The sequence below is a fragment of the Callionymus lyra genome, chromosome 11 (genome assembly GCF_982586985.1).
Source record: "Callionymus lyra chromosome 11, fCalLyr1.hap1.1, whole genome shotgun sequence".
NCBI lineage: Eukaryota > Metazoa > Chordata > Actinopteri > Syngnathiformes > Callionymidae > Callionymus > Callionymus lyra.
Window position 1 is genome coordinate 19,949,167 of NC_141828.1, and position 25,507 is coordinate 19,974,673.

The window sequence follows — 25,507 nt, forward strand, 5'->3', positions numbered from 1 at the left end:
TTACTCGTCTGTACTCTTGGGTCCAAAAAAAATAGATTTGTTTTATTTCTTTCAAAAAGTGTGACACAATTTCCAGGAACACAAACACACAAACACTTAAGTGCACTTTCAAATGATAAAACTGGATTATATTTTCGATAATTTCTCTTTTTCGATGACGGTTTTGCAGCTTTGGACTCACAACACGACACGACAATATCATTAAAAAATACACCAGACTTTTAAAAGGACATTTAAAATCTCATCTTCTTAAAAAACAAATTGTGGACAAACTTTCTCTCCGTTAAAGCGTCTCGTGAGAAAGGTTTGACACTGAAAGTCGGTCTTGAACTGACCAGCAGCTAAAAAGAAGTCTATTGAAGCTGGTTAGGTAAAGACTGATGCATGTAAAGCTGCTTATATTTCATACAAGCTTGTTGAAGTCGGACTATAGAGCACATTAGCCGCCACTGTTCTGGTTCTGCTGGTGCCGTAGACTTTTTCTTCCTGCAAAAGGACACAAACGGTGAAAGAGTTAGTCTATGTCATGACAGACTAGACCAGTGCCTTACCTGTGTCTCTCTTCTGCACTCGCTGGGGTATTTGGATGGTGTAGGATCCAGGCAGACCTGGTAGTCCCGGACTTCCTGGATCACCTGAATCATTAAAAACATTTGAGTGGCGTTCCTCAGGGGTCAAATCTGGGTCCTTTACATTTTTTTGCAATAGATTGCCGATAAGTGAGATAGTTGAGTACCTTTCTCTCCTCTGGGTCCTGGGTATCCTCTGTCGCCTTTTTGTCCTGGTATTCCTGGAGGCCCGATGACTGTCCCGTGGACTGTAGAGCAGGACGTGAGTGTGAGTGAAGGAATGTGGTCAACAAGAGCAGAACGACTCACGTTTGAAGAACTGCATGAGGTCAGCGGTCACGTTGCCATAAGAGCCGATGACTCTGTTGTAGCCGGGCGGCCCCGGGGGTCCTGGTGGACCAGCCGGACCTTGGACTGCGCGGACTTGATCCCGCCACGGACCATCGATTAAGTAGTCTTGCAAGAGGCCTTGGTCTAGAGGAGAGTTTAATTAATGTGGTGTTCGGTTGGTTTCCGGAGCTGGGGACTCACTCTTGATGTAGTCTGTGACCTTCAGAGCCACGCTGGAGAAGTCCAGCGTCCCAGAGAACTCGCCAGCGTTGATCCGCTGACTGCTGGACTGAGAGTCGCCTTGCGAGTAGCTTCGGCTCTGGGTGTAGGTCTGGATCGACCCCGACTCACCGGGCTCTCCTTTCTGTCCTTGCGGTCCCTGGGGTCCCGTGAAGACTCTCCGAACACTGTCACCTGACGTACAGAGAAGTCCGTCAGTTCTGGTCCAGTAAAGGGGCGACGATCCCACGACTCCGGCCCCGGCTTACTGCTCAAGTAGTCGTGGAGTTCGGCTCGGATGGCGTCACGAGAGCTTCCCGTGTATGTGATCGTTCCACCGTAACCACCTGATGGTCCCTGTGGTCCAGGAGGGCCGGGAGGTCCTTGCAGGCCCCTGAAGCTGGAACCTGGAAGACATGGCAGCGTCAACATGGCAAAGCTTGGATATCGAGCAGAGCTATGACGTCACAACTTACTCTGCAGGTAACGCTGGACCTCCTCTAGACTGTAGCCGCGACCTCCGGATCCAATAACGGTGGCTGTAGACGCCCCCGGGGGCCCAGGAGGTCCAGGTGGGCCTGCTTGTCCGGGTACTCCTGGAGGACCCTGGTGGCCTTGTTGAACGGCAGAAGTCATCCAGGATTGGAATTCTGGATCTGATGGAGAGATTGGTGACTTAGTGAATCCATCTCGGAGCGCAGTGTTGAGATAACATCTCACTTCTTATCAGCACCGTGTAGTCGATCACAGCCGTGGCATGAGCACTGCCTCCAGAACCAGGTGTTCCAGGAAGTCCAGGTGGCCCTGGTGGACCTCGGGCTATTCCCCTGTCTACAAATGAAACAAAGGTTGGATTAACGGCCTCTTAAATCTTCAAGTTAGGGTCCTACCAGTCATGATCTTGAAGACGTAAGTTGCGACTTCCTCCACATTGTAGGTCCTTGAGATTGACCCTGAAGCCCCAGGAGGTCCGGGCGGTCCTGGTGGTCCCGTCAAGTATCTCCTCACGTCATCTCCTGGACAACATGGCAACAGACATGAGCACGTAAAGTCATTTGAGGACAGAAAGTTGTTCGTAGACTGACTCTGCAGCATGGTGATGAGGGCGTTGATGGTCATGGCTCCAGAACCAGGAGGACCAGGTGGTCCGGGGGGTCCCTGGATGCCGAGGTTCAAGCTTGAACCAGAGCCTAAAATAGAAGAAAAGATAGTTCAGAACAAGTCAAGCGTCCTGTGGTTCAGTATCTATCGACTCACGCTGCAGGTACGCAACGACCCGAACAGAGATTTCATCAATGGAGCCCGAGAGGGTTCCTGGTGGGCCGGGTGGTCCCGGAGGTCCGGGTAATCCTTGTCTGCTTCTACCTGTGGAAATCCGGTTTTAAAACAATCGTTCCCGAGTTTCAACCTTTCTAGTGAGACTCACTGATGTAGTCTGTGATATACTGGCGCATCTCAGTCGAGGAGGAGAAGGAACCCGTCTGACCTGGAAGACCAGGGGGTCCCTGAGGGCCTGGTGGACCTGAGATCACTGAAGAGAAGAAAGTTATGTTCTGATTCAGGGGTGGGTGATTTCAATTTCCTTTTATACTCCAATTTTAGTAGGTTTTAATGAGACAATGTCATCAGTAAAAAGGGCCACATAAATACAATTTAAGGGCCCCCAACCCTCATTTGCACAAATTTATATTTTGATTTGAAATTACCTCGGGAAGAGCCGGGAATACCAGGATCTCCTGATGAATGAAAAAAATATTAGTTTTGACAAACAATGCATTTCCTGATTTGTAGTTACCTTTGACTCCTGGTGGTCCGGGGGGTCCTGGAGGTCCTTGAACTCCTCCAGAATATGTTGAAACTATTGGAGAGAAAGACGGTCAAAGAAGTAATATTTCTTAGGAAAGATGTTGGATTCAAATGTACCAGAGCCTGTCAATCTTCCTGGTGTTCCGGGCGGACCTTGTTCACCTAAAACAAACGGAAAACTTAATAAACCGTGATTGTCGTCAGGGTCGGTCAGTTGTGTAGGAGTCGTTACCTTGGTAACCTCTTGGTCCTTGAGAACCTGAAACAGCCATGATTTTAACGTGATTATTCGAAAGATATACATTGACCTCGAAGTCGAAATACCTGTAGGTCCCTGTGGCCCTGGTGGTCCCGGAGGTCCAGTGTAGACGGTGCTGCCTAAGAAGGACAAGGTTTTAAAATCTGGTTCAACAATCGGTTCAACCATTTTTTTTTAGTTATACCGGAACTAGATGTGAAGCTAGAGTCTCCCTTATCTCCTTTAGGTCCTGGTCTTCCATAACCTAGAACGGGACAGTGAGGCGTGTGTTTGATATTTCGTGGTAAAATAAATCTTACCGGTCTGACCGGGGGGCCCTGGAGGTCCAGGCGGTCCTTGTCTTGAATCTCCTAAAATGTTCTTCAGTTAGGATTGCGTTTTTAATCTAAAATTTTGAGTCAGATTTAAGATTTTCTTCACTTACCTGGACGTCCAGGTGGACCGGGCGGGCCTGGTGGACCTGCTACTCCTACCCCGGAACCATACCCTGCAGTAGAAGAATCAAGAAGGTTTCATTGACCTGTATGGATCTAGAAGAAGTGATGTCGAACACGAACGATTGAAACTCACTCTGAGCACTGGTGGAGCTGAAGCGCTCGGACGTGGACGATGATATTCCCGAGTCGCCCTGGTCCCCTTTAAGACCTTCGAACAGAAAAGCTTGATGAGTCTGGACGGGACCGAGTTGAGTAATGACAACTCACCTGGCTGGCCGGGGTGACCTGCAGGACCGATGGGACCTGAGGAGAGAACCAGGTGAGAAAAAAAAACTAACGACTTCCCAACTCAATGAAATGAGTGGACGAAGATCTGACCTGATAGACCTGGAGGTCCTGCAGGTCCCGGAGGTCCTGACGGCCCTGGTGGTCCTGGGATTCCAACACTAGAAAGACCGGCTGAAAAACAAAAGAATAAACGGTTAAAGACTAAAAGATTTGAATGTAAAAAAAAGCAGAAATTAAGACAAAACAGGCAGGAACAGCTGCTAAAATGGGAGCTTCTAACATTATATTTAATGGTAGTTGGAAAATCCCACGTTGCCAAGGCAACACAGCCGTTAGTGAGATCTCAATATTCATTTTATTTCTGAATTACCTGCGTTGATGATTCGACCGGCCTGGCCCATCTCACCTGAGAAAAATGTAGTTTTATGATGAGTTTATTTCATTCGATCAGTGATGAACCTGATATGAGAAGACAGTACCTTTAGGACCAGGTTGTCCAGGATTGCCAGGAATTCCTTCAATCGTAAAGTCAAAGAGATTAATACAGTAGAAATAAATCAGACTTTATTGACAAGACCAAAAAAAAGTGGTTTTACCTGGAGGCCCTTGAAGCCCAGCTTTCCCTGTTAAACACAAGTTAACTCAGATTCCTGTTTGCGTAGAACAAGGCGGGAATGTTGGCAAAGCTTTACCTGGAATTCCAGTGTCTCCATGTGTGCCGGGCGGACCCCGAATTCCAAGAGGTCCTTGATCACCTTAATTTGATTGAAGTTGAAAAAAAACAATATTTTATTTGGTGTGATAAAAGGCCATTTTTTAATCCATTTTCATGCATTATTCCTTTAAATTACATGATATTTAATTTACGGTAAACCTTTAATTGTTCCTGTCTGACTCTAATATGAGCCAATTTTCCGCCATTTTGTGTCATTCTCTTTAACTACCGCAAGATGGTGCTGAAGAATCATAACGATCCAACTGAGTCGTCGTAATTTTGATGAAAAAAAAAAAATTGCTATTACTTAAAACAATAATTTATTTTACGAATTATTTGATTTTGTGTATCTTAATCAATATAATAAATCATTAACATAAACATGATGATTATATATTCATGTTTGTATCTATAAAATGGGGGGTTACTGAAAGTTGTGAACTACTAATCTGTCTCTGTTTAATTCCTTGAGTTAAATCCATGTCCAGAAACTCAGCGTTAAATCCCCAAACTAAAAACAAACTATTTAAATATATTTAAATAACAATAATTCAGTCATTATTTTCAGAGCCCACTAGATGGCGGCGTCTGCACTATTTTCCTTTGTTTTGAACAGCTGTTCTAATGAAACATCACATACTTTTTAAACTGATGGCGCCACCTACTGACCTCTAAACAACATGACACTGTTTCATGAAGCTTTACCAGATCATCACTACTTTCTGGCTGATGACATGTTTGGTCACAGTTGGATTCTGTCCAAACCCGTTGATATATATAAATACATATATATATATTTGCGTACATTGTATCTTGTCACTCACCTGTCGACCCCTTTGATCCTTTCTCTCCAGCAGGACCAGGTGATCCAGGATCACCTGAATAGTAACACAGGTGTTAAATTGTGACATATTGAAGAAGGAAATAAGAGTAGAAGAAAAGTGCTGACGGAAAAGGAAAAAAAAAAGGTGGTCAGTTGGAGTGCATCAGGAAAAAGAAGGAAGGAAATGTGGGCTATGTGGAGGGAGAAGAAGAAAGGAGTACCCGGAGTATAGCCATGGGTGAAGATAGCAGTAGCTAAGGTTAAGGTAGAGAACTCAAAGCTGGTTATAGGGAAAGATATATTGAGGAGGTTCACGTGCTGAAAGAAGATAGTGACATATTGATGACAAACCTGGGCCTCCTCTGAGCCCTTTATCCCCTGCTTCACCTAAAAAAAACGAGCCACAGTCGTTTATAATCACGCAGGAGCACGTTAACTAGCGCTTGAATGAAAATATAAACCTTTAACGCCATGAGCTCCGGCCAGTCCTCGGTCACCTGCAGGGAACAGTCGCGGACATCTGAGTCATGCATCACCACGAGTGAAGAATCATCATCACTGACCTTTCTGTCCCGGCGCTCCGGCTTCGCCGCGGAAACCCTGAGATCCTGGTTGACCTGGAATGATACGAGGTTGAAACACTTTATTTCTACTCCACGGACGACACCAACTCACCTGGTGTTCCTGAGACTCCGGCGACTCCGGGTTCACCTGGAAAAAAACAAAACGGATGAAAGATATTCTTTCAGTTTCTTGCCCTTAATCCCTTTATTGAGTTTCAACCAAGACACCCTCACATTGTAGGATTGTGGTGGGAGTATTATGGGATGTTTTCTTCCTCATCAATAAAGGGAAAGTGCTGACTGTGCAAAATCATTCATAAAAAAAATCTTTGTATTTACCTTTTTGGCCGGCGAGACCGACGGGTCCGATAGAACCTTGAGGTCCGACATCTCCTTGAGATCCTGGACAGAAAATCATTCAATAAAATGAGGACCTACTGCTGCAGATTTTTTAAACCCTGGCACCTCTGTCTCCTTTGATTCCAACACCCGAGGGTCCCGGGTCACCTCTGGGACCCGTGGTCCCCTCACGACCTCGGAGACCTGGTGGTCCCTCCCGTCCGTGATCACCTGTTTGGAAAATATCTTGTCAACTTCTTTGTCTTAATTTCACATCAATTTAGTCGTTTTCTTTTTTACCTTGACTGCCCTTTTGACCCTTTTGACCTTCAGGGCCTTCATGCCCGATCGGACCAGGAGGACCTGCTGTTCCCGGATGTCCATTATCACCTGAGACAGGTAAATATTTTGTTTTATAACAAGCGAATATTTCTGATTTGATAAACAAATAGTAAACCGTACCTTTAGGTCCAGGTAGTCCTCGTTCAGATGCTAGAAATGCTGTTGAAACAAAAAATTAAATTGGCTTAAATCAAGTTATTTACTGTGAGTGAGTTTATGTCCATTTAAGTTTTATCTTTTACAGATATATTTCCTTAGAAAACTTCTTAAGTTTAATGTGTGGGATCAAATTAAAGGTTTGATTCAGTTGTGTGTTTCTCAACCTGAGATACACGTGCACTTGAAGGCACCGCTGTTCTGATTCAATTTAGCTTTGTCGCCCTCTGCTGGAATATTCATGTTAGATAATATTTGTCATTGAATTGGACAGTTATTAGTCTTCTTTTAGAGGTGGAAAAGTAACCAGTTACATTAACTCTCGTTTATTAAATTAAGACTTTTTTGTATTAATTAAATATAATTTAATGATTTAATTAAAATGTAATTTCTGTGATTTGTATTAAAAGTGTTCTTTTTAATAACGTAACATAACATTTTGATTTCGGTAACTAGTATGATCTGGAATCATACTAGTACAGATTGGAATTCAAATCTATGATAGGAATTGCAATCTGTACTAGTACAATCTAGTACACTCTAGTACAGATTGGAATTCAAATATGTGCTAGATTGTACTAGATTGTACTAGTACATACAATGTACTAGTATGATTACAGATCCTACTAGTACAGATTGGAATTCCAATCCGTACTAGTAGGATCTGTAATCATACTAGTACAGATTGGAATTCCTGGCTACAGATGGCTACACATTATACCTCCTGACACGTTGTCTTTTGTAAACAGTGTCAATAGATACTTTAGATTATACTTCATATATCTGTAAGTTTGTTTTTACCTCTGAATGCCTGAGACTGCATTTCTGATTTCATCATCCGGTGAAGGAATACTTGAAGGTCCGCCGTGTTTATGTATCCTCCACTTCCATCTGTCCCATGACCAGTTACACTGATGAACGTGGTACCACCAGACCCACTGGCACCTCTAGACCCTCCGGCACCAGCAGATCCAGCACTACCACTGAAACTGGTACTTTCTGAGCTGCTGGTCCGAATGCTGGTGCTGCTTGACCCACTACTAGATCCTCCACTGGTGCTGCTGCTGCCACCACTGCTGGTGCCGCCACTGCTGGTACCACCACTGCTGGTACCGCCAGCGCCACCGCCACCTGCACCAGCGACCCCAAGACCCACATCTGTGGCACCACCCGCTCCTGTGCCAGTAATGATGTCGATGTTGTTCGTTCCATAAGATCCTCCACCACCGGCTACGAAAACCCCAGTTCCGGCTCCAGCTCTGGAATCTGAGCCCCCGGCACCACCGGCACCACCGGCACCACCACCACCACCGCCTGCCACGAATCCTGTTCCTGCGCCTCCACTGGAACCCGTGCCTCCTCCACCAGCCAAGATTACTCCTGTACCTGTTCCCGCAGTGCCGCCTCCGCCAGTGATCAGGTTTATATCAGTGCCCCCGTTTCCTTTTCCGCCCATGTAGAAGTTCCTTTCAGAAGATACAGCAGAGTAGACGGAGGACGTGGACTCCAGAGAGGCCACACGCTTTTTCAGACTTCTCACGTCTTCAGCTGGAACAGAAGGAACATTTCACAGTCAAAACCTCCCGTTTATAATAATAATAATAATAATAATAATCTCTATTTATATAGCGCCTTTCTAGACCAGATAATCTCTTCTGCAGCAAGTTGGAGACGGCGGTTTTATTCATTTCCATTATGGCTTGAGAACTTTTTAGAAGTTTCCAGCAAGAGAACAACAACCAATAAAGAGCGTTTCTCTCCTTCAGTAATGCTGACAGTGGCTGGAGATATTATGGATTTCACCACACTGTTGTAATTGCGCTGTTCTAACAGTAGGAGGAGCCAGATCCTAATATGTTCCATCGTTCATAGTAACGCTTTTATATGACTGAAATTAGTCTTTTCTTGCTCAAATTAATGTCATGAGTCATGTCCTGAAACGTTTCAGCTGATGCATGGAATGCCTAAAAGCATAGTTTTTGTCAGTAGAATGTCATAGCTATTGTTATAAGAACTTAAGAGGCTATTATTTAAAAACATGGACAAACGATAACAAACATCCGCTCTTAAATTAAACTCATAACCATTTATTTTTCTAATCTTTAAACAAATGTACCTTTAGCTATACCGGATCAAGATTGAAAAACTCACAGGGAGAGAAAATGTTCACAACAATCTGATTCACAGGCTGAACAAAATGAAACTTATATTTCTTTCCTTATCAATGAGCGAGTCATCCTCTAAAAAACGACATATCTGGGATAAGTTACATTTGTAACAGACGTGGCTTGTTTAACAGAAGACAGAATGAAGTAATCCATACACAATCAAATATTTATGTTATTTAGTCCAATTTCAGGTACATTTTTATCATAAATATGATCTTAATTGTAGCATTCATGTGGCTTCTAGATGAAAACTTTCACATTTGTTGTCTCTGCTTGATATAAAAGAAATCTATTGTGTATCTGCTGGCAAAAAAAAATGGTTATACAAGTTATACATTTTTTATGCTCTTGCAAAATGAGTTGGCAGCCAGATTTGTCCCCCGGCAGCTTTGAGTTAAATGGACAAGAAAACGATGTATTTAATGAAGCCACTGGGACAAGACTCTTGCTGTGAGAACAACACACTCGGAGGTCTATGATGTCAGCAAGTAAAAATGTCTGGGTGACGGTGAATGAAAAGCGTTCAGTATCAGGTTTCTTGGGAGTGGAGCGAAGATAAGGGTCAACAACACCTCCAGGAACTGCAATGACGTGTCCTGTACCAGCAAAAACATACTTTTGTTTCCCAGTACAAAGACTCACCTAACGCGATGAGTCCGAACAAGAGTCCGAGCAGCAGAAGACCGAGCAGCAGAAGTCCCAGAAGCCACTTCCACCAGGAGCAACAGGCATCGGAGCAGCAGCAGAATCCTCCTCCGCCGAACAATCCACTGTCTCTGTGTATCTCTGAGCACAGAGAGAAACACAGTGAACCATTTAATCACAAACATTTAGAAGGATCTAGAAATACCTGCGTAAGTGGCTTTGTCTTTCATCATGACTCCTGAAGATCCATCTAGAAAAAAGTCAGATTCATTATTTTAGAGGTTCCTGAATCCAAGTCTGATCACGTCTCCTCACTCACAGTAACCGCCGCCCGTCTTCAGCTGCGACGCCTCAGTGTAGGCCGAGATCAGCTTCTCCTTCTTGATGGAGTCTCCGGATACTGAGCCTGGGAATATCATCGTATTTAGGAAAACATGTTTGCTATTGTCTCATTTAATGGATTTAGGTTCTGACAATTTGATAGAGAACTATAAACCTTTTCCCCGTAAAATACACATACACTATTTGTCCATTTTATTTTTATGGCTTGAATATCTGTGTTTTAATGACTAATTTAATGACTCCCTTTGTAAGTATTCGCTCCATTTTATAATCAGAAACTTGTATTGCCAGTGTTGTAAACGCAACACAGGGATTTGTTGTGGTGTCAGTGCAGAATAAAGAAATCAAATAATAAAAAAGATTAACTCTTGTGTTGTCTGTGGGTCATAACACAAGGTTTTTTAAATAAAATACAATAAATGCAAATAAAAAAGATACATTGCCATGAAATGTCATATAAATAATTAATAATAATAAAACATTAATAATAATATTTAAAAACATTAATAAAATAAGTTTAAAATGTTAATCGTCACGTGGGTCAAATGCCAGGTAAAAAGGTAACGTATATATGTTAACTAGTCAATAACTAGTCTCCTCTGAAAAAAGATGACATACATCAGTTTGTCTCTAAATTATTTCAGGTCTGTATATTAAATAAAATATAGGCATCTACTGTATGTCAGGGGTGACCTACCATTTTGGTGATTTTGTTTGTTTATTACCAATGATTTTGCCAGATTGAAAGCGTCATTCGATGGTTTATTTAACACAAAATATTTTCAGAACACGCCCACAGAATACTTTGATGGTACCCGAGGGTACAATGTCTGATCTATAAGGGGTTCACCTAAGACACTTTTAATCCAATTATGTAATATTTTCACCTTCAGTGGCCTTGGAGATTTTTTATTTGGACATTATACTGTATATTGGACTATATTGTTTTAAGCAAAATTCCTTGTCATTGTTCACTCTGTTACAAAAAAGTTGTTTATTGTACAGCGCAACCACAGAAATGAGTGTTAGGATGTAATAACTGCACCTCTGTGACAAAACAGTGAACTCCCATGATGCCTTTCTACACACTGCTCTATTTGGTAGGTAAGTAAGGCGGCGGCTGATTGCTCGCTACGATACTGTATTTTATTTTCTATGCCTTTGTTGCCAAGTCAAAAGTGATTGACAAACGTGATTGGTTGGCTGGGCGGCAAAGCATCACAGGAGCTGTTCAGGTCACTGTTAGAAGATTGTCCAGAGATCCTGTGTTCAGTACCTGATCCCAGTTGAACGCCGCCGCTGAACTGCTTGCCGCTGTCCTTGGCTAAGATGAAGCCTTCTCCTTCCCTCCTGGTGGAGACGTTCTCCTTGTCCGAGCTCACGTACATGTAGTCCTTCTTGTACCCCTCGTCTGCTTGAGATCTGGTGGCTGTCGACACACAAAGTCTGTTCATCACGGCTGGATCCAGAATAAGGTAAAACATCGTGGCCCCTCATGCTGCGCACCTGTGGACACTGCTGAGGCGCTGACTCCGACCGCACTGGACGTGTTTTTCTGAACTCCGAAAGCTGGAATTCCAAGACAGCTGTGACATATCTATGATGGATGCATTCACTCTCTTAAACCATCATGAGACTCACCTCCCGATTGTGTTTGAGCCCCGGCTCCACTGCTGCCTAACAGCTGACCAGAGACGGGCGCCAGATTGTTCTGGAAGCCGTAAACTGCAGAAAGAGATCATGAACTGGTTAAGGACCACCGTAAAACTTGATGAAGAGAAATTATTTTAAAAGATTCAGTAGTAAAAGGATAAAATATGGAAAACAAAAATATATTAAATATTGTATTGTAGTAGTTTTTAAAGCAACAAGAAGCTATAGTATTATAGTAGTATTACTATGACTATTATATCACCGTCATCAGAATATTGAATTTTTGAATAAAAAATATCAATACTTTTTCTTTTTTTTTAAGCATAACACTTTTATTGAAAAATAATATAACAAATGTATGTATATAAATGTTACTTAGTTTTGAAATCGAACTCCAATAATTGTTAAATAAATATTCTAAATGTTTTTTTCAATTCATAGCCTTTTAACTATTATTTAGAAAAATAATTCTATAATATTTAAAAAAAAAAAACAAGTAGAAAATGTTACCTTTCAATATAGAAACAATTGAATTCAAGGATTAAAGGATAAATTAAATTGTTATTACGAAATTATACAACAAAATTAGTATTTCATTGTATAATATTCCATTGTTAATACTTTAAACATTTACATTAAAAAATAATTGGCAAAACATGGATGTGTGAAATAAAATAAAAACTGTATTCAAAATTAATATAAATGATGACGATATTCTTTCATATTATTTTAAAACAAAAAAAGTTATATATTTAGAGATTAATAAGTACTGAATGACAATTGTTTATGTCCTCATAATGGAAAAAAGGTAAAATAATTACAGATAAATAAATATACTTTTTTTTTTAAACTGCTTGTTCTCAAGAATATACGATCACAGCTTCACTCTGGGTTCATGAGGGCCACATAAATATGGTCAAAGGGCCCCAGATGTCCCCTGTTGTTTGTTTTTACGACTCGATCATTACCTGCATCATCAACCCATCACTGTATCATGATGTGTCTTCATTTTTAAAGGCCACTAGATGGCACTCTCCGTTTGAAAATGATGCCAGGTTTGATAGAATCAGTAGAGAAAAAGATTATAATGCAGAGAGTGCCATCTAGTGGCCTTTCAAAATGAAGACACTGTATCATGATACAGCATCAAACAACTGATATTAAACATTTGTTTGATGTATGTATATAACATTTTTTCAGCTCAAACCTCACCTGACAGGGACGGGGGTGAGCCTGGGCCAGGATGCACTGAAGTCCCCATGTTGTTGCTCTGGTATGTGTAGCTGCTGCCGGTGTTGCCGGCCACGACAGTGTTGGAGTTGGACGGCAGCGTGGACCACGAGAAGTTTGGAAGCATAGCATCGTGCGCAGAGTCCAACTGGACTGATCTGAGACTGGCAGCCTGGACTCCAGAAGTCAAGCCGCTGCTGTACTGCCCCACTTTCAGACTTCCTCCATATTGGCCCGACTTCATCCCGGTCTCATACTGGCCGGACTTGACGGTGCCATCGTACTGACTTGAGCCCACGCCAGTGCCGTACTGCACGGACCTGGCTCCCATATCGTAGTGGCTTGAGCCCAAACTGGTGCTGTACTGTCCAGACCTGAGACCAGTATCGTACTGACCCGGGCTCAGTCCAGTGCTGTACTGTCCGGCCTTAAGGCTGCCGCCGTACGGGCCCGACTTGACGCCGTGCTGCACCGACGTGATGATGACACCACCATACTGGGTGCCTTTGGTTCCGGCATCAAACTGTACTGGGCCAGTGTTATCGTAGACGCCGTACGAGTCGATGGTGTTGAAACCAGCTGATCTGGTACCAGTGTCAAACGCTGAAGTCACTGCAGACAGAGAGAGAGAATGTTATGTTTTTGCTCTCTCTGGAAAATCTTGAGAAACATTGTGACATGAGTGAGTTCGAACCTACGGCTTCCAAGAAGCTAATTGCTACAAGATGAAAATGCTAAACTGTAACACAATATTCACATTTACATTGAAGTTAACGCAAATCAAACATAAAATCAAGTTTAATACATGCTGACACTGTAACATCAGAATATTGAAGGACGATAAATCTTGCTTTTGACACATGCGTTTAAATGTTTTATTATTATTTCGACATTTTTCTGTCATATATATTTTACTTATATTAGATTAAATAAAACTTCATTGATATAATATAATACAAGTTCAATATAATATGATTGCAAAACGTTGAAATATTAATAATAAAATATTTGTGTGTGTTTGTCCTTGTTATTTAAAGGAAAACTAATGTGTTGATTTAAGTGTGTCTTAAATAGATGTTGGACTCTATTGTACTCATCAGTATGTGTCTGTTTGTACAAAACTCTCTATTCATTGAAATATTTACATTAGAAAATAACCTCCATCACTGAAAAAAACTTGTTTTTTTACTGAGAATGAATCGTGATCAATAACCACATCCTCTCTCCTGTGATTGGTCAAACAACAAGGTTTGTCACCGCCCGTCATCAATCCTGGAAGTCTACACCGCCAAGGGACTCGTTGTATAAACAAAGCAGGGCGTGATTACAGCCATTATTACGTCAATATGGACTCCACACTCGTAACCTTTCGTTCGCCAGGATTTCAGACGGGGGAGAACTTTATAAAGTAATAAGTTTAAAACATGGTCATGATGAGGGACTTACTGAATTTTTTAGAGAAAGACTTCAACATTTGAAACATGCGAGTGAGTCAGGAGAGTTGGGTTTTTACATTAGTTTTTGCTCGCACACAATTGAAATCTTTGCCAGCTTCTATCTGATACCAGGCGGAGATGAAAAGACGCTCTGAATACCATCCAGCACATGATAAAAACATGTGACTCACAGACCAGAGGAACATAACTCCTCACATTTCCTGGGAGCAGAAAAGCCAAACCCTCTGCGTGATATAAAAGATGTACGATTCCGTTCTACATCTGGGAACGCAAACACCAAACAGCCAAACAGATGTGTTGCCAGATGTGTAATTCTGGTACGATATAAAGCAGATTGATGATGGAATGTGCTGGGCATCGTTGAAAAAAAAAAATCCACCATGGAGTGTGGATGCCTTTCCATGCAGTAGTAGCTCATGTCACTCCGACCCGTATATCACTGAGGGGAGACAACAAGTCTGCGCATGTACACTGTGTGTCTGTGTGTGTGTATCTGTGTGTGTGTGCTTGTAACATGACTACCTGACTGGGTGCCCACAGAGATGGTTTTGGGTTCCACGCTGATCTTCTTTGGAACCGGCAGTGAGGCGGAGGAGCGGGTGGGACTGACGCTGTTTGATCGTCCTTTCAGAAGCTTCTTCACATCTTCCAGCTCGGCCCCTGAGCAGAGTCAAAGTCAATGCTGCCATTTCTCCACAAGCCCGGGGGGGTCAAAGGTCACTTCCTGTACTGTCCCCTTTAAGTTTTAGGGTTCACATTTCATGGCCATGGCAAGTTCAAGAGGTGTCTGGTTTCCCACTGCACACCAGAAAACATGCAGATAACAGACGCCTTTCATTCATTCATTTCAATAATATGTTAGCTGCCAAATTCAAATTAGAAATCATCTTATATTTATATATGTATTCAAATTATTTATTTAAAACGTACTATACAATATAAATACAATACAATAACAATACAAACGGCCACGTTGGGAAAACACTATTATAGTTTTTAAAGGTGAGACCAAGGGTGCGTCCCATTAATCTTCTTAATCCTTAATCTCATTCCTCAAGATCAAAATCCCACAAAGAAAACCATCAGCAACACTTCAAACAACACCTTTACAAAAATATCACCACAAGGCCTGCTCACTCTTTTCATGCACAGCAAACATAGCTTGTTAAACTTGACTCATGGTTAGATAATATTTTATTAAAAACTACTTGAGCGTAATAAATAATCTGGTACAATTTCAATATATAATTGTTATTATACATTTACTCCAACTATGATTCTCAAGATACATTTCCTGAAATAGTTTAGAATTCTTACAGGATTGTTATCAGTATATTATCCTGTTGTGTATCAGTTTTATCTTCATCTTTAAAGTATATACTTTATTGAATATTGTTTTGATTATTTAAGCGCTTTGTGACCCTGGTCTGGAAAAGTGCTATATAAATAACAATAACAAATAAAAATTACTTACTTACTTACTTATATTCTCAGCTACAAACATACTTAATCCTTTCTTAAATTCAGTAATCTGACACCCAGTTACCGTGAAATTATTTGAGCCAAGTGGGGCAGCTGCTGCTATTTAAATTTTTATTTTTAGGATGTTAAGTAATAGAGTAATCATTTAAATAACTGCAAAACAGACGAATGTCTCTGATGCTGCTGAACATTCTTACACTTTGTGTGGAAAAAAATCTGTGATATTGCTACAGGAGTACTCCACAGTTAGTAGCTTCATTCATTTAGATCTTGAACAAACATACTAGCGTAATCCTCAACTTTTGTTTTCTTTTGAGTAGATAATCCTAGATGATAAAATGCTGGCTAGTTTGGATTATTCATCTTTAAACGTTCAAGTTGTTAGCATGTTGTATAGACATATGTATTGTTGCTGGTAATTGGACTTCCATTGAGTTTTAGGAGGATATATAGTCCTTAATCCATTTATGATCCTGGTTATCTGACACCAGCCGAGTTGGGATTACAAGAGGAATGTAGTTTTTTTTTTCTTTATCCCTAGTAACAAAAGACAGCTGCCATGTAACGCATGTTTAGTAAAGGGTTGCAGTTGCCAATGCAGCTCAAACTTCAGAATACCTGCGGAGTCGTGTTGTGTCGTCCATGAGTAAGACTCTGAACCCCAAATTGCCTCTGATGTTTCTGTCGCAGCTAGAATTAAATTCCCCCATTAAACACATCCTCCCACCACAACAAAGAGCAAAACTTCAAAAACATTTTTTTGGGTTGTTTTTTTGAATTGAACTTGAGTTACTGATTTGTTTCAGCAGGGGGCGCACATGAGTGCGCGACATTTAAACCTGTTGAACACTTTGGCCAACAACTATGAGTCATACGTGCCACCACAGACCAGGACTTTTTTTTTTTCCCTCTCAAACCAGCCACTGAACACAACTCTCAGAGTTCCTTCTTCTCTCTGGGAAACACATGTTTCAAATCAGGATTTCATAAAAAGGTCATGTGACAGAAGATGGTAGATTGTAAATAGAGGCTGAAGCTGCTTCTGGATCTGAAAAGATTCTGGCAGCAGTCGACTCAAATAAAGGTGCTTTTGTTTCTTTTTACGAGGAGATTGCGTAACAATCGGGGGTTCTTACATCTGGAAGCCGAAGGGGAGGCGCTCTGAAGCCGCACTCGAATGTCGCTGTCTGAGAACGAGGAGAGAAAATGGGTTAATTAATAAAAAAAAGATGTTTTCAAAAGGGGAGGACAAAAGGCAGAGGCGGGAAATGAGTTGATACCTCTGCTCTCGCTCCGCCCTCGGCTGCTGCTGGAGCCTGAGAGGAAACAGACAAAGAAGAAGGGAAACACGTGCACACACACACACACACACACAATGAGCGTTTTTATGGAGCAAAGACTGAATAATGCAATAAATTTCAGCCTTACAATAGTTTCCATAATCTTTGCGTGAGAATTCTGGGGAGGAATTTGCACTGGAACTCCCTGGAAAGAGGAGAAGACAATGGAAATATAAACGTCGGGCTGGTACCTTCTGTTCCTGGCACAGGTTTTCATCAGCTCACCCTCGTAGCCTCCAGAACGACTGGTTATCTGCTTCCGATCCCGGAACCCTGGCGAAAGGCCTCCCGACGAGCCCGAGGCCTGCGTTCTCCTGGCGCCGCCCGACGAGGCGGACTTGACCTTGGACACGGAGCTGGCCACGTAACTGATGCCGCCTCCGGCGCCGCTCCCGCTGCCGTAGCCTTCTGCGTCCAAGTAGCTGCTGCCCCCGCCGCCATCGCCTCCCCCCGACGACTCCCCGCCAACGTACACCCCGGAGGACGAGCTGTAGCTGCTGGTGTTCACACCTACAGAAGCTGGGGTCAAAAACATCTTTTTTTTGGTCCATTTTCCTGTTTTTCCGAAAAAAAACCTTAATTCTGCATTTCAAGCTGTGATCCAAAGACAACAATGAGGGTGTGTGAGTCAGAAGGAGCCAAAAATCACGAGTCCGGTTTTATGAGTCTATTTCCGCTCTTTGAATTCGATGGTAGGGGAATTAGTGAGATTTGGGTGGTGTTTGGTTCTGGCTGATGAACGAAGAAGCTTTTGGTCCAGAAAAACAGAATAATAATTGTCAGATGGTGCAAAGGAAGTCACAACAAACTGGTGCAAGTTGTGACAACTTTGAACTTTGTAGATGAATGTAATAATAGAATGAACATTGTTTCAAAATTTCAGATTGTAACGATTATATAACGATTGTAAAAATATCTCGAGGAAATCTATTTTTCAGGTTCAAAGTGACCCAGAGGCCTGAAAACAATTGTGTTTGTGGTATCCCTTGTTGGAGGTTGTTCACCTTGAAACAGAGACAACACAAGGGATACCACAAACACATTTGTTTTCGGGCATCAAGGGTTAAAAAAGATTTTGCCGACTCATCTTTATATCCTTGAATATAAATATATATATATATATATATTTATCTTATTAATTTATAATTTAATGCTCTAAACAGATTGATGTCAACACTGTAGAATAAAATAAATATGCTATATAATGACAAATCTAATATAAGATGAATTCTAACGTATCAATTTAATTTGCTCTTTTATTTTCAGATAGTCTATTTTCATATATACAACTTAATGTGAAGCGTATCCATTTCACAGTGTGAAGAAATCTTCCCACGGTCAAAAATATCCCTCAGTCAGAGCATCCAAGACAGGATTCTAACCCACAACCTTGTTTTGACTGTACCAATAAACGCTTCAATTATGTCTTACACTTAACAGATCACAATGAAATCCACGGCTAAAGCGGGTTTTTATTGAATTGCTTTTTTAAAAATAAATTTCTTTCCATGTTGTAAAAAACATGATTTGTTTATTATAGACAAATTCTCCATGTATCTGAATAAAAGAAAATATTTCTCTTACATAATGAGTCATGAACTTTTCAAAATTAGTTTAAAAGATACCGCTAGTGTTTCGGTAATATCTTAAAATAAATAAAATTAACTTTTTTTGCCTTCCATCTTAATCTATATACGTATATATGACGAACTAATAATGACAATTAAATATCTGATAAGATTTACTTTATATTAAGTTTAAATATGAAACATTCAGAGATGATACAAGGGAACAGTGTGTGTTTCAGGTAGTATTTGATCAACTAAACAACAGTAAAAATGAGTTGATTCATTTTAAAAGATTATAAAATGAGATTATCACTATGGTGGCGATGGAATGTTCCTTTTGCGAGTCTGGAACTCATTTACAACATTAGGAGCCTAAACCTCAGCAGATGTGTTGAAGTGGAAATTTGCCCTCACATGAGGAGAAGTAAGTTCCTCCGCTGCTCTGGGTTAAGACATTCTTCTCCAGGCCCAGCCCTCCGGCACCACTGGACATATTCCTGTGATTTGATCCGGCGGTTCCCTCTAGCAACCAGAAGACACACAAGACAAAACAAACAGAAGTTGTTACTCATGCTTTCTCCGCGATCGCGGGGCTGTAATTACCGCGGGGTGGTTTGGTCGGAGGGACAATAGCAGCAGACTCACTTGGTGGTAGAGAAGCCAGCCTTCCCGAGGACCTCGTCTCTGTCACAACTGATGGACGAGATGGAAATCATTAATCGTCTCATGGATGTGATGCAGCAACTGTGCCTTGATATCACTCCAGTGTTAATGCCGTCTAAGGCTTCTAAACAGCTGCGACATTGGAGTGGTGAGTGAAACGTGCACTGATGATTTTACTGATTTACAGTACACCGACATCATGATAAATACATAGATAATAAACTGGCTGGGTTGCCAGGTTGTTTAAATACCATCAGGATGGTGTCGATCCCCCAGAAACATTCTTGTTCAGTCTATTTAGAGGGCCTTACCTAGGGACTCTTAAGTGCACAGTTTGACCTTTCTTCATTATGGGATGTTTTAATGCCCCTGAAGAGATTGAAACCGATCTGTCAATAACTGGTCGGTTCCTCCTCCTTAAGCGATAGCTCACCCAAATTTCAAATTCACTCATTTTCTACTCACCCTCATGTCGACCAGTTGGGATTATAAGTAGTCTGTTTATTTTTGGAGTTATAGACAAAAAAGTGTGTTCATTTGATGATCATGAACTGAAATAAAATATTTAACCAGAGTTTTTCCTGTCTGTGTAGCATGTTAGCCTTTTAGTTTCTGCTAAAAACAAGTTTAAGATATAGACTTGGTTGTTTTTTTTCGAATTAATTCATCATGTCAAGGCTTCAATACAAGAGGGACGTTACAGACGAGCAGTATGGAGGTATTTGGATGTTTTTCACTGTCTTTTTAGACAAAGTAAATGAGTGCTTTTGTGACCGTCATGCAGTCCTATATCTCACAAAACATATGGATTACTCTGAAAATAATCCCAACCCTTAGTCGACATGGGGATGAGTAAATGAGTGAATTTTGAAATTCAACGATAATATTGACCAAAATGTTTTAACACCTTTTAAAAAGAAAATTACTATTATGTATTTATTTGTTTGAATCTCATCTTGTCCTTTAGTCTCAGTATATCTATTCGTTTATATATAGCTAAAAAAACTACCCATTTAAAACATGTTTGCTCTGTATAATCATTCATGTAGAATCTTAGAATTTCAACTACAATCAAATTTTTTAGCTGTAGTGAATTTTCGAACACTTCGACTTATACAAAGTTTTAGTTTTGTATGCGTCATACATGTACAAATGTGGAATTGTAGAAAACAATGGAGGATAAATATAAAAGTTTGCTGGTACCTTCAGTTCTTTTTAAATCTTCCCCTTTTTCATACTTTGATATTTCACTGAGAAGAATATGTACTGCCTATTTAAAATTATATTATTTATTTATCAATGACCTTATTATTATTTATGTTTTTTTAAGCTATGTCCTTTGATCATTTATGTACAGTATGTAGACATGTAGACATGTTTGTCACGTGAACGTATGATAACCTATTATGTTATCATTATTATTTGTTAATACTTACCTTAAATAACTGATCATTTATGTGATCGTAATGTGTTCATTTATATGTTTCATGTGTTTACTTATGCATGTCATGTCCACATGATGTGTGTTGAGTGTTCTTTTACTCCTGCCATGTGAACAGCATGTGGGAAAAAAATGTCCTTCATCAGTTTGACTTGTTAATCGTTTGATCCACTTCCATTACTTCTGTTTCTTATCTTTTAATTATAGGTCAACATCAACATTCTTGTCAGAGGTTTAAGATCCTCATTTCACTGACATCTCACATACATCTAAAATACTTTTAAATCCAGTTGTAATCTGGACAACAATACATATTTTCTGTTTTGATATATAACAGCATCAGAGCATTGTTTAAAAAGTCTGATAATAAATTCCAGACACATACTTCTGAAGCCTTTCGGCACATCTTCTAAATACAGCAACAGTATCTGAACAAGTCGTCAAGTGTCAACACCTCAAGATATTTGACTAAATTGTCCAGAGATGTGAACTTGTGACAGTGGCTGCTGCCAACAACATCCTGGACTATTGAATAAAGAACGAGGCCCTCACAGCAGGACCACAAGATGATTTAAGCAGACAGAACAGAAGTACGGCATAGATGTTTGCAGAACTACTCATCGCTTCTTTCCTTGACACGCAGGTCATCATCCAGTAACAGTGATCTACTCCCCCACTTCCTCTGGGCCACCAATACTTTTATGGACTTCTGTGTCTTCATGGGTGCGACTTAAGTTAATGGGGGGGATTTCACTTTGGATCAGCTCCCAATGTTTCCTAACAACAAAACAAGCTGAACCGCTAAGAGTCTTAAAGAGGATTTTACGTTAATATTTAATTTTCTATCAACAGTTTAAAGCTGGTTATAGACACTTCTCCCTCCTGTGCCACTGAACCACTCAAGACATGTTCAAGTTAAATTCAGATTTGGCAGATGGCGTTAAAACCAGAGGGTGACTTATTGTGACACCTGGAAGTAAAGCTCAGAATTGTATACAGAAATAGACGTGAGGACTGGTCAAGGCATGCTGTGTCATTAGTGGGTGAGAAAGCCCCTGCGGAGGAGAGCCAAGCACGACCAAGGAAAAGCAAATCATGTCTTGTTATCTTGTAAATATATCCACGTCTGAATGTGGAAGTTAACCTGCTGATGAATAACAATAATCAGATATAGAGGGTAGGGGTGTGTGTTGGCAAGAGATTGGTGATACGACACGTATCATGATACTGGGGTAACATTAAAAAATATTGTAGGAACAAGGGTATATATTTGTAGTATTGTCCGAGCGCTTGAATCTGGTGTTGCAGAATTTACAGACCACAAATCAAAATATGTCCAAAACATTAGCTTTAAAAAAGCTGGTGGAGTCCACTGTATCCTCTCGTCCTCAGTCATTGCCGGGATCTCGCGGAATTTCAATATTCATTAAGCAAAGTAGGACAGATTGACTGCTAGCGGCTGGAAGCGTAATTGCAACAGAAAAATGAACAAACGCCGTGAAAATTTTCATGATAATTGTAAATTATGGAAAGATTCTATTTTACAGACACATTATTGATCTGTAAACCATTAACAAACTATGGTAAGACATTAAATATGATTTGCAAGCCCAGAACGAAAACAAGATGTTTTAAAAAGTATTAATAATGAAATATATATATATATATATATATATATATATAAAATATACTTTTTAACAATTGATACAGTGCTGTGGAATATCAATACAGTATCGTGAAAAAGAATATTGTGATATAACTTCATATCAATACTTTCTAACACCACTAATAGACAGTATCATGTGACATGGAACGGCTGGCGGATCATATTTTTTATTTCTGATTTCAAGTCTATTCACAATGAAATACTTAGAAATTCAAAAAAATGGTGGATTAGAATCAGGTCATCACTGCCCACTACAAACATTATTTTAGACACACAAACACAGAGGTCTCACCCTTTTGCTCTGAGAAGGTTTGTGAGAAGTCCATCTCTCTTGTTAACTCGTCCATACCATCTTATCTGCCGAGATGATAAACAGTTGGTCGTGTGTGTCTCCACTCAAACCAAAAACATTCAAATTGTTGTCTGGATACATGACTCATCATCAATCTCATACCAAAGAGTCTGAAAATATCACATGATTACATTTAACGGATTAATTTCCCTTGAGTAGTTTTCAGAAGCAGACGACAGGAAATAATGCATGAGACAAACACGCTCAATGTTTATCAACAGAATCGTGACAGAAAACATGATTAAATAGCTTTGATTTATAGTTTTATAAAATTACATTTTATAATTAAAGGTTTTTGGGATAAACCAGAAGAATAAGGGGTTTCATTTGGAAAACGATTTCCCCCAGTGCGTCAGTGGAGGACATATAAAAACAAAACAAAGTTGTTACTTGTTTATAAACAGCTTTAATTTAATTTTAACATTATTAGCAAATGTTTTTAATGTCCGAGATTCTGATTGCACCACAGAACCATTTTCTCAGAGTTCCTCTTTTTCCAAACTTGATCCTTGATCCACATTTATTACACAATAACATTTAAGATAAAAAACGTTTTTTAAGAAAATAATAAATTTACTCCTTTTAAAATATAGTTAAGATTAATACATCAAAAATGTTACCAGCGGACGATTATGAGGAAACTAACTGAATTTGTTTTAAATATATCATATATAAACTATAACATTTTTATTTAAATAATAATATTGTAAAATACATTTGGTATTAATCATCTAGTTTGCTTTATATTTAATGTTTTCTTCCTGGACATGACCGCTTTTTGACAAGTCATCTTATATAATATAAATAAATATAAATAGAATAAAAAAATACACGATCATAAAAATAAGATTATTATTAGTTTTTTCTTCTCGTGTGTTTTTATTTTTTGTTCTTATTTTATTTTTATTTTATTTTATTTTATTTTATTTTATTTTGTTAATAGTGTTCATTTTCTGATATTGTACATAATTTGTATATTTTTAAGATAGTTTTATTTTATTATCTCTTTTATTATTTCTTTTTTTCCTTGCACTTTCTTTTCAATTGTGCTGCTGTTGTAAAAGTGTGTTTCCCCTCTGGGGATGAATAAACATTTTCTATTCTATTCTATTCTATTATAGTTATATTAAACTGGAGTTTTTACTTTGAAACTAAAACAACTTTGAGAGTTATTAAATGATTTATTATTATTATTTTAAATCACTATGTATATGCTTATGAAGGACATATTCAAATAGTAATAAGGAAATTTAGCAAAACCCTGCTGTTTATTTTCCGTTAAACTTTTTGAATGAACTTTATTTAGAAGTACTTCTTTCTTCGGTGTTTTAACTGTGCAGCCATTTGTCTCCTGGTTGAATTCAAAAGTCCTGTGTTCAAGTGAAAATACACAAAAGGCAAGCACACAAATTATAAAATCCCAGCAGCTCAGATCAATAGACTTGGTCTTCTCTTGGGAACAAAAGCGGATACACAATCACAACAAAGCTTTTGAACATCATCTTGTCACCACACCCTTACAGCCAGACGTTCAACATCACTGTACAGCAGAAGTTTTGTCTGCATTGATTTGAAAAAAAAAAAAAAGTAGGGTTAGTTTGACCCGAAGTTTCTCAAGGTTCCCCATCATAGCAACTGATCTGAAAAGTAAATATAACTTAAAAGCCTGATGTCACCTAAAGCAGACAGCTAGGTCAGGTCCTGCTGTATATTTAGACTGTTGTAAATAGCCCAGCATGTAAAACTACCCACAGATCCCGGTAACACACTGACTTTATAACAGCACTTTAGTATTTGACACATTGAAATAAGAAATAAAGTTATTTCCCATAACAACCCCAAACACACCGTCTTCAAAAAATCCATAGAGAAAGAGGTACACATGAGATCAGATATCAACATTACATTTAAAAACAAAGTAAATGTAACTTTTAAGAGATCCATACCTGTTTTTAAGAAGGCGACCAGAAGTTTAAAAACTCCAGAGATGGACTGAAGTGATCTCCGTCCGCGGGGGAGAGTGATGCGTTCAAGTGACGCTGCGCGGTGGGATTTACCAAAAACTCCTCGCTCCCTTTGTGCCGAATCTCTAAACTTTCTCTCAGAAAGTCAAGTCAGAGGTGTGGGCTTCCGCCCGAGCCGCGCCCACCAGAACCGTGGATGGTCCACAGGTGGAGGAGAAGAAAGTTTGAAGGAGATAGAGGAAGAAAAAAAAAGTCTGATCTGTCGACGGCGGGGGTGGGATGAGCTCTGGCACTGCTGGAGTCACTCCAAAGTGTTTGGGAAGTGGTGGGTCGATCTAGGAGGAGGGATTTTCTTTTGTTTTGCCTCCTTTAAACTGTTTTATTTTTTTAGCTATTTTTTTAATGTACTTTCCCCTCCTGTGCAGGGGAGTATTCTGCAGCAGTTGGAACACATCTGGACGTTACACTCGAACGCCTCACCTCCAACCTATCCTGCTGCTGTTTTTATGAGGCGTTTTTAAAACCACCTACTGTTTGAGGGAGTAGTGGACAGTTTGACATGTTAGAACTTTAAATCAGGGATTTTAAACAATCTATTTCCAGCAAACTACACGTGCTTTTGAACAATGTTTTTTTCTTCTTCTTTTTCTAATCATATTTCTGGTCATTTTTTTATGCATTGAAATCCAT

At 39.9% G+C, this 25,507-nt stretch overlaps 1 protein-coding gene across 4 annotated transcripts; it reads right to left on the bottom strand.

Annotated features, from left to right (window-relative positions):
• Nucleotides 1–11: 11 nt before the first annotated feature.
• On the bottom strand, nt 12–25,473 carry col17a1b (collagen, type XVII, alpha 1b). Of its 4 annotated transcripts, none has more exons than XM_087803057.1 (53): nt 24,800–25,473; nt 22,794–22,858; nt 19,377–19,424; nt 19,146–19,253; nt 17,389–17,682; nt 17,252–17,308; nt 17,104–17,139; nt 16,960–17,010; nt 14,864–15,001; nt 12,867–13,496; nt 11,643–11,726; nt 11,508–11,570; nt 11,278–11,430; nt 9,979–10,065; nt 9,865–9,909; nt 9,657–9,800; nt 7,648–8,394; nt 6,811–6,849; nt 6,649–6,738; nt 6,475–6,579; nt 6,349–6,411; nt 6,122–6,157; nt 6,010–6,063; nt 5,908–5,943; nt 5,798–5,833; nt 5,448–5,501; nt 4,601–4,663; nt 4,505–4,531; nt 4,388–4,423; nt 4,279–4,314; nt 3,999–4,079; nt 3,888–3,923; nt 3,754–3,828; nt 3,608–3,670; nt 3,483–3,533; nt 3,368–3,427; nt 3,249–3,302; nt 3,157–3,183; nt 3,042–3,086; nt 2,914–2,976; nt 2,825–2,854; nt 2,545–2,649; nt 2,376–2,483; nt 2,204–2,308; nt 2,009–2,134; nt 1,839–1,949; nt 1,595–1,774; nt 1,388–1,525; nt 1,101–1,313; nt 879–1,043; nt 737–817; nt 552–635; nt 12–486 (listed from the first exon to the last, which is right to left on the bottom strand). In XM_087803057.1, exons 2-53 carry the CDS (start codon nt 22,846–22,848, stop codon nt 440–442), a joined length of 5,463 nt encoding a protein of 1,820 aa, XP_087659183.1. In that variant the 5' UTR covers nt 22,849–22,858; nt 24,800–25,473; the 3' UTR covers nt 12–439. The 4 variants fall into 4 exon arrangements, with proteins under 4 accessions (XP_087659183.1, XP_087659182.1, XP_087659184.1 ...); XM_087803056.1 differs by having other exon boundaries at nt 19,335–19,424; XM_087803058.1 differs by lacking the exon at nt 22,794–22,858 and having other exon boundaries at nt 24,800–25,472.
• Nucleotides 25,474–25,507: the final 34 nt, after the last annotated feature.

Coding starts and splice junctions, on each gene's coding strand:
- col17a1b (XM_087803056.1), bottom strand. CDS start 22,848: ATGGACGAGTTAACAAGAGAGATGGACTTCTCACAAACCTTCTCAGAG. Junction 11,431..11,507: donor CGCCTCAGCAGTGTCCACAG/GTGCGCAGCATG, acceptor GTGTGTCGACAG/CCACCAGATCTCAAGCAGAC. Junction 3,829..3,887: donor AGGTCACCCCGGCCAGCCAG/GTGAGTTGTCAT, acceptor TTCTGTTCGAAG/GTCTTAAAGGGGACCAGGGC.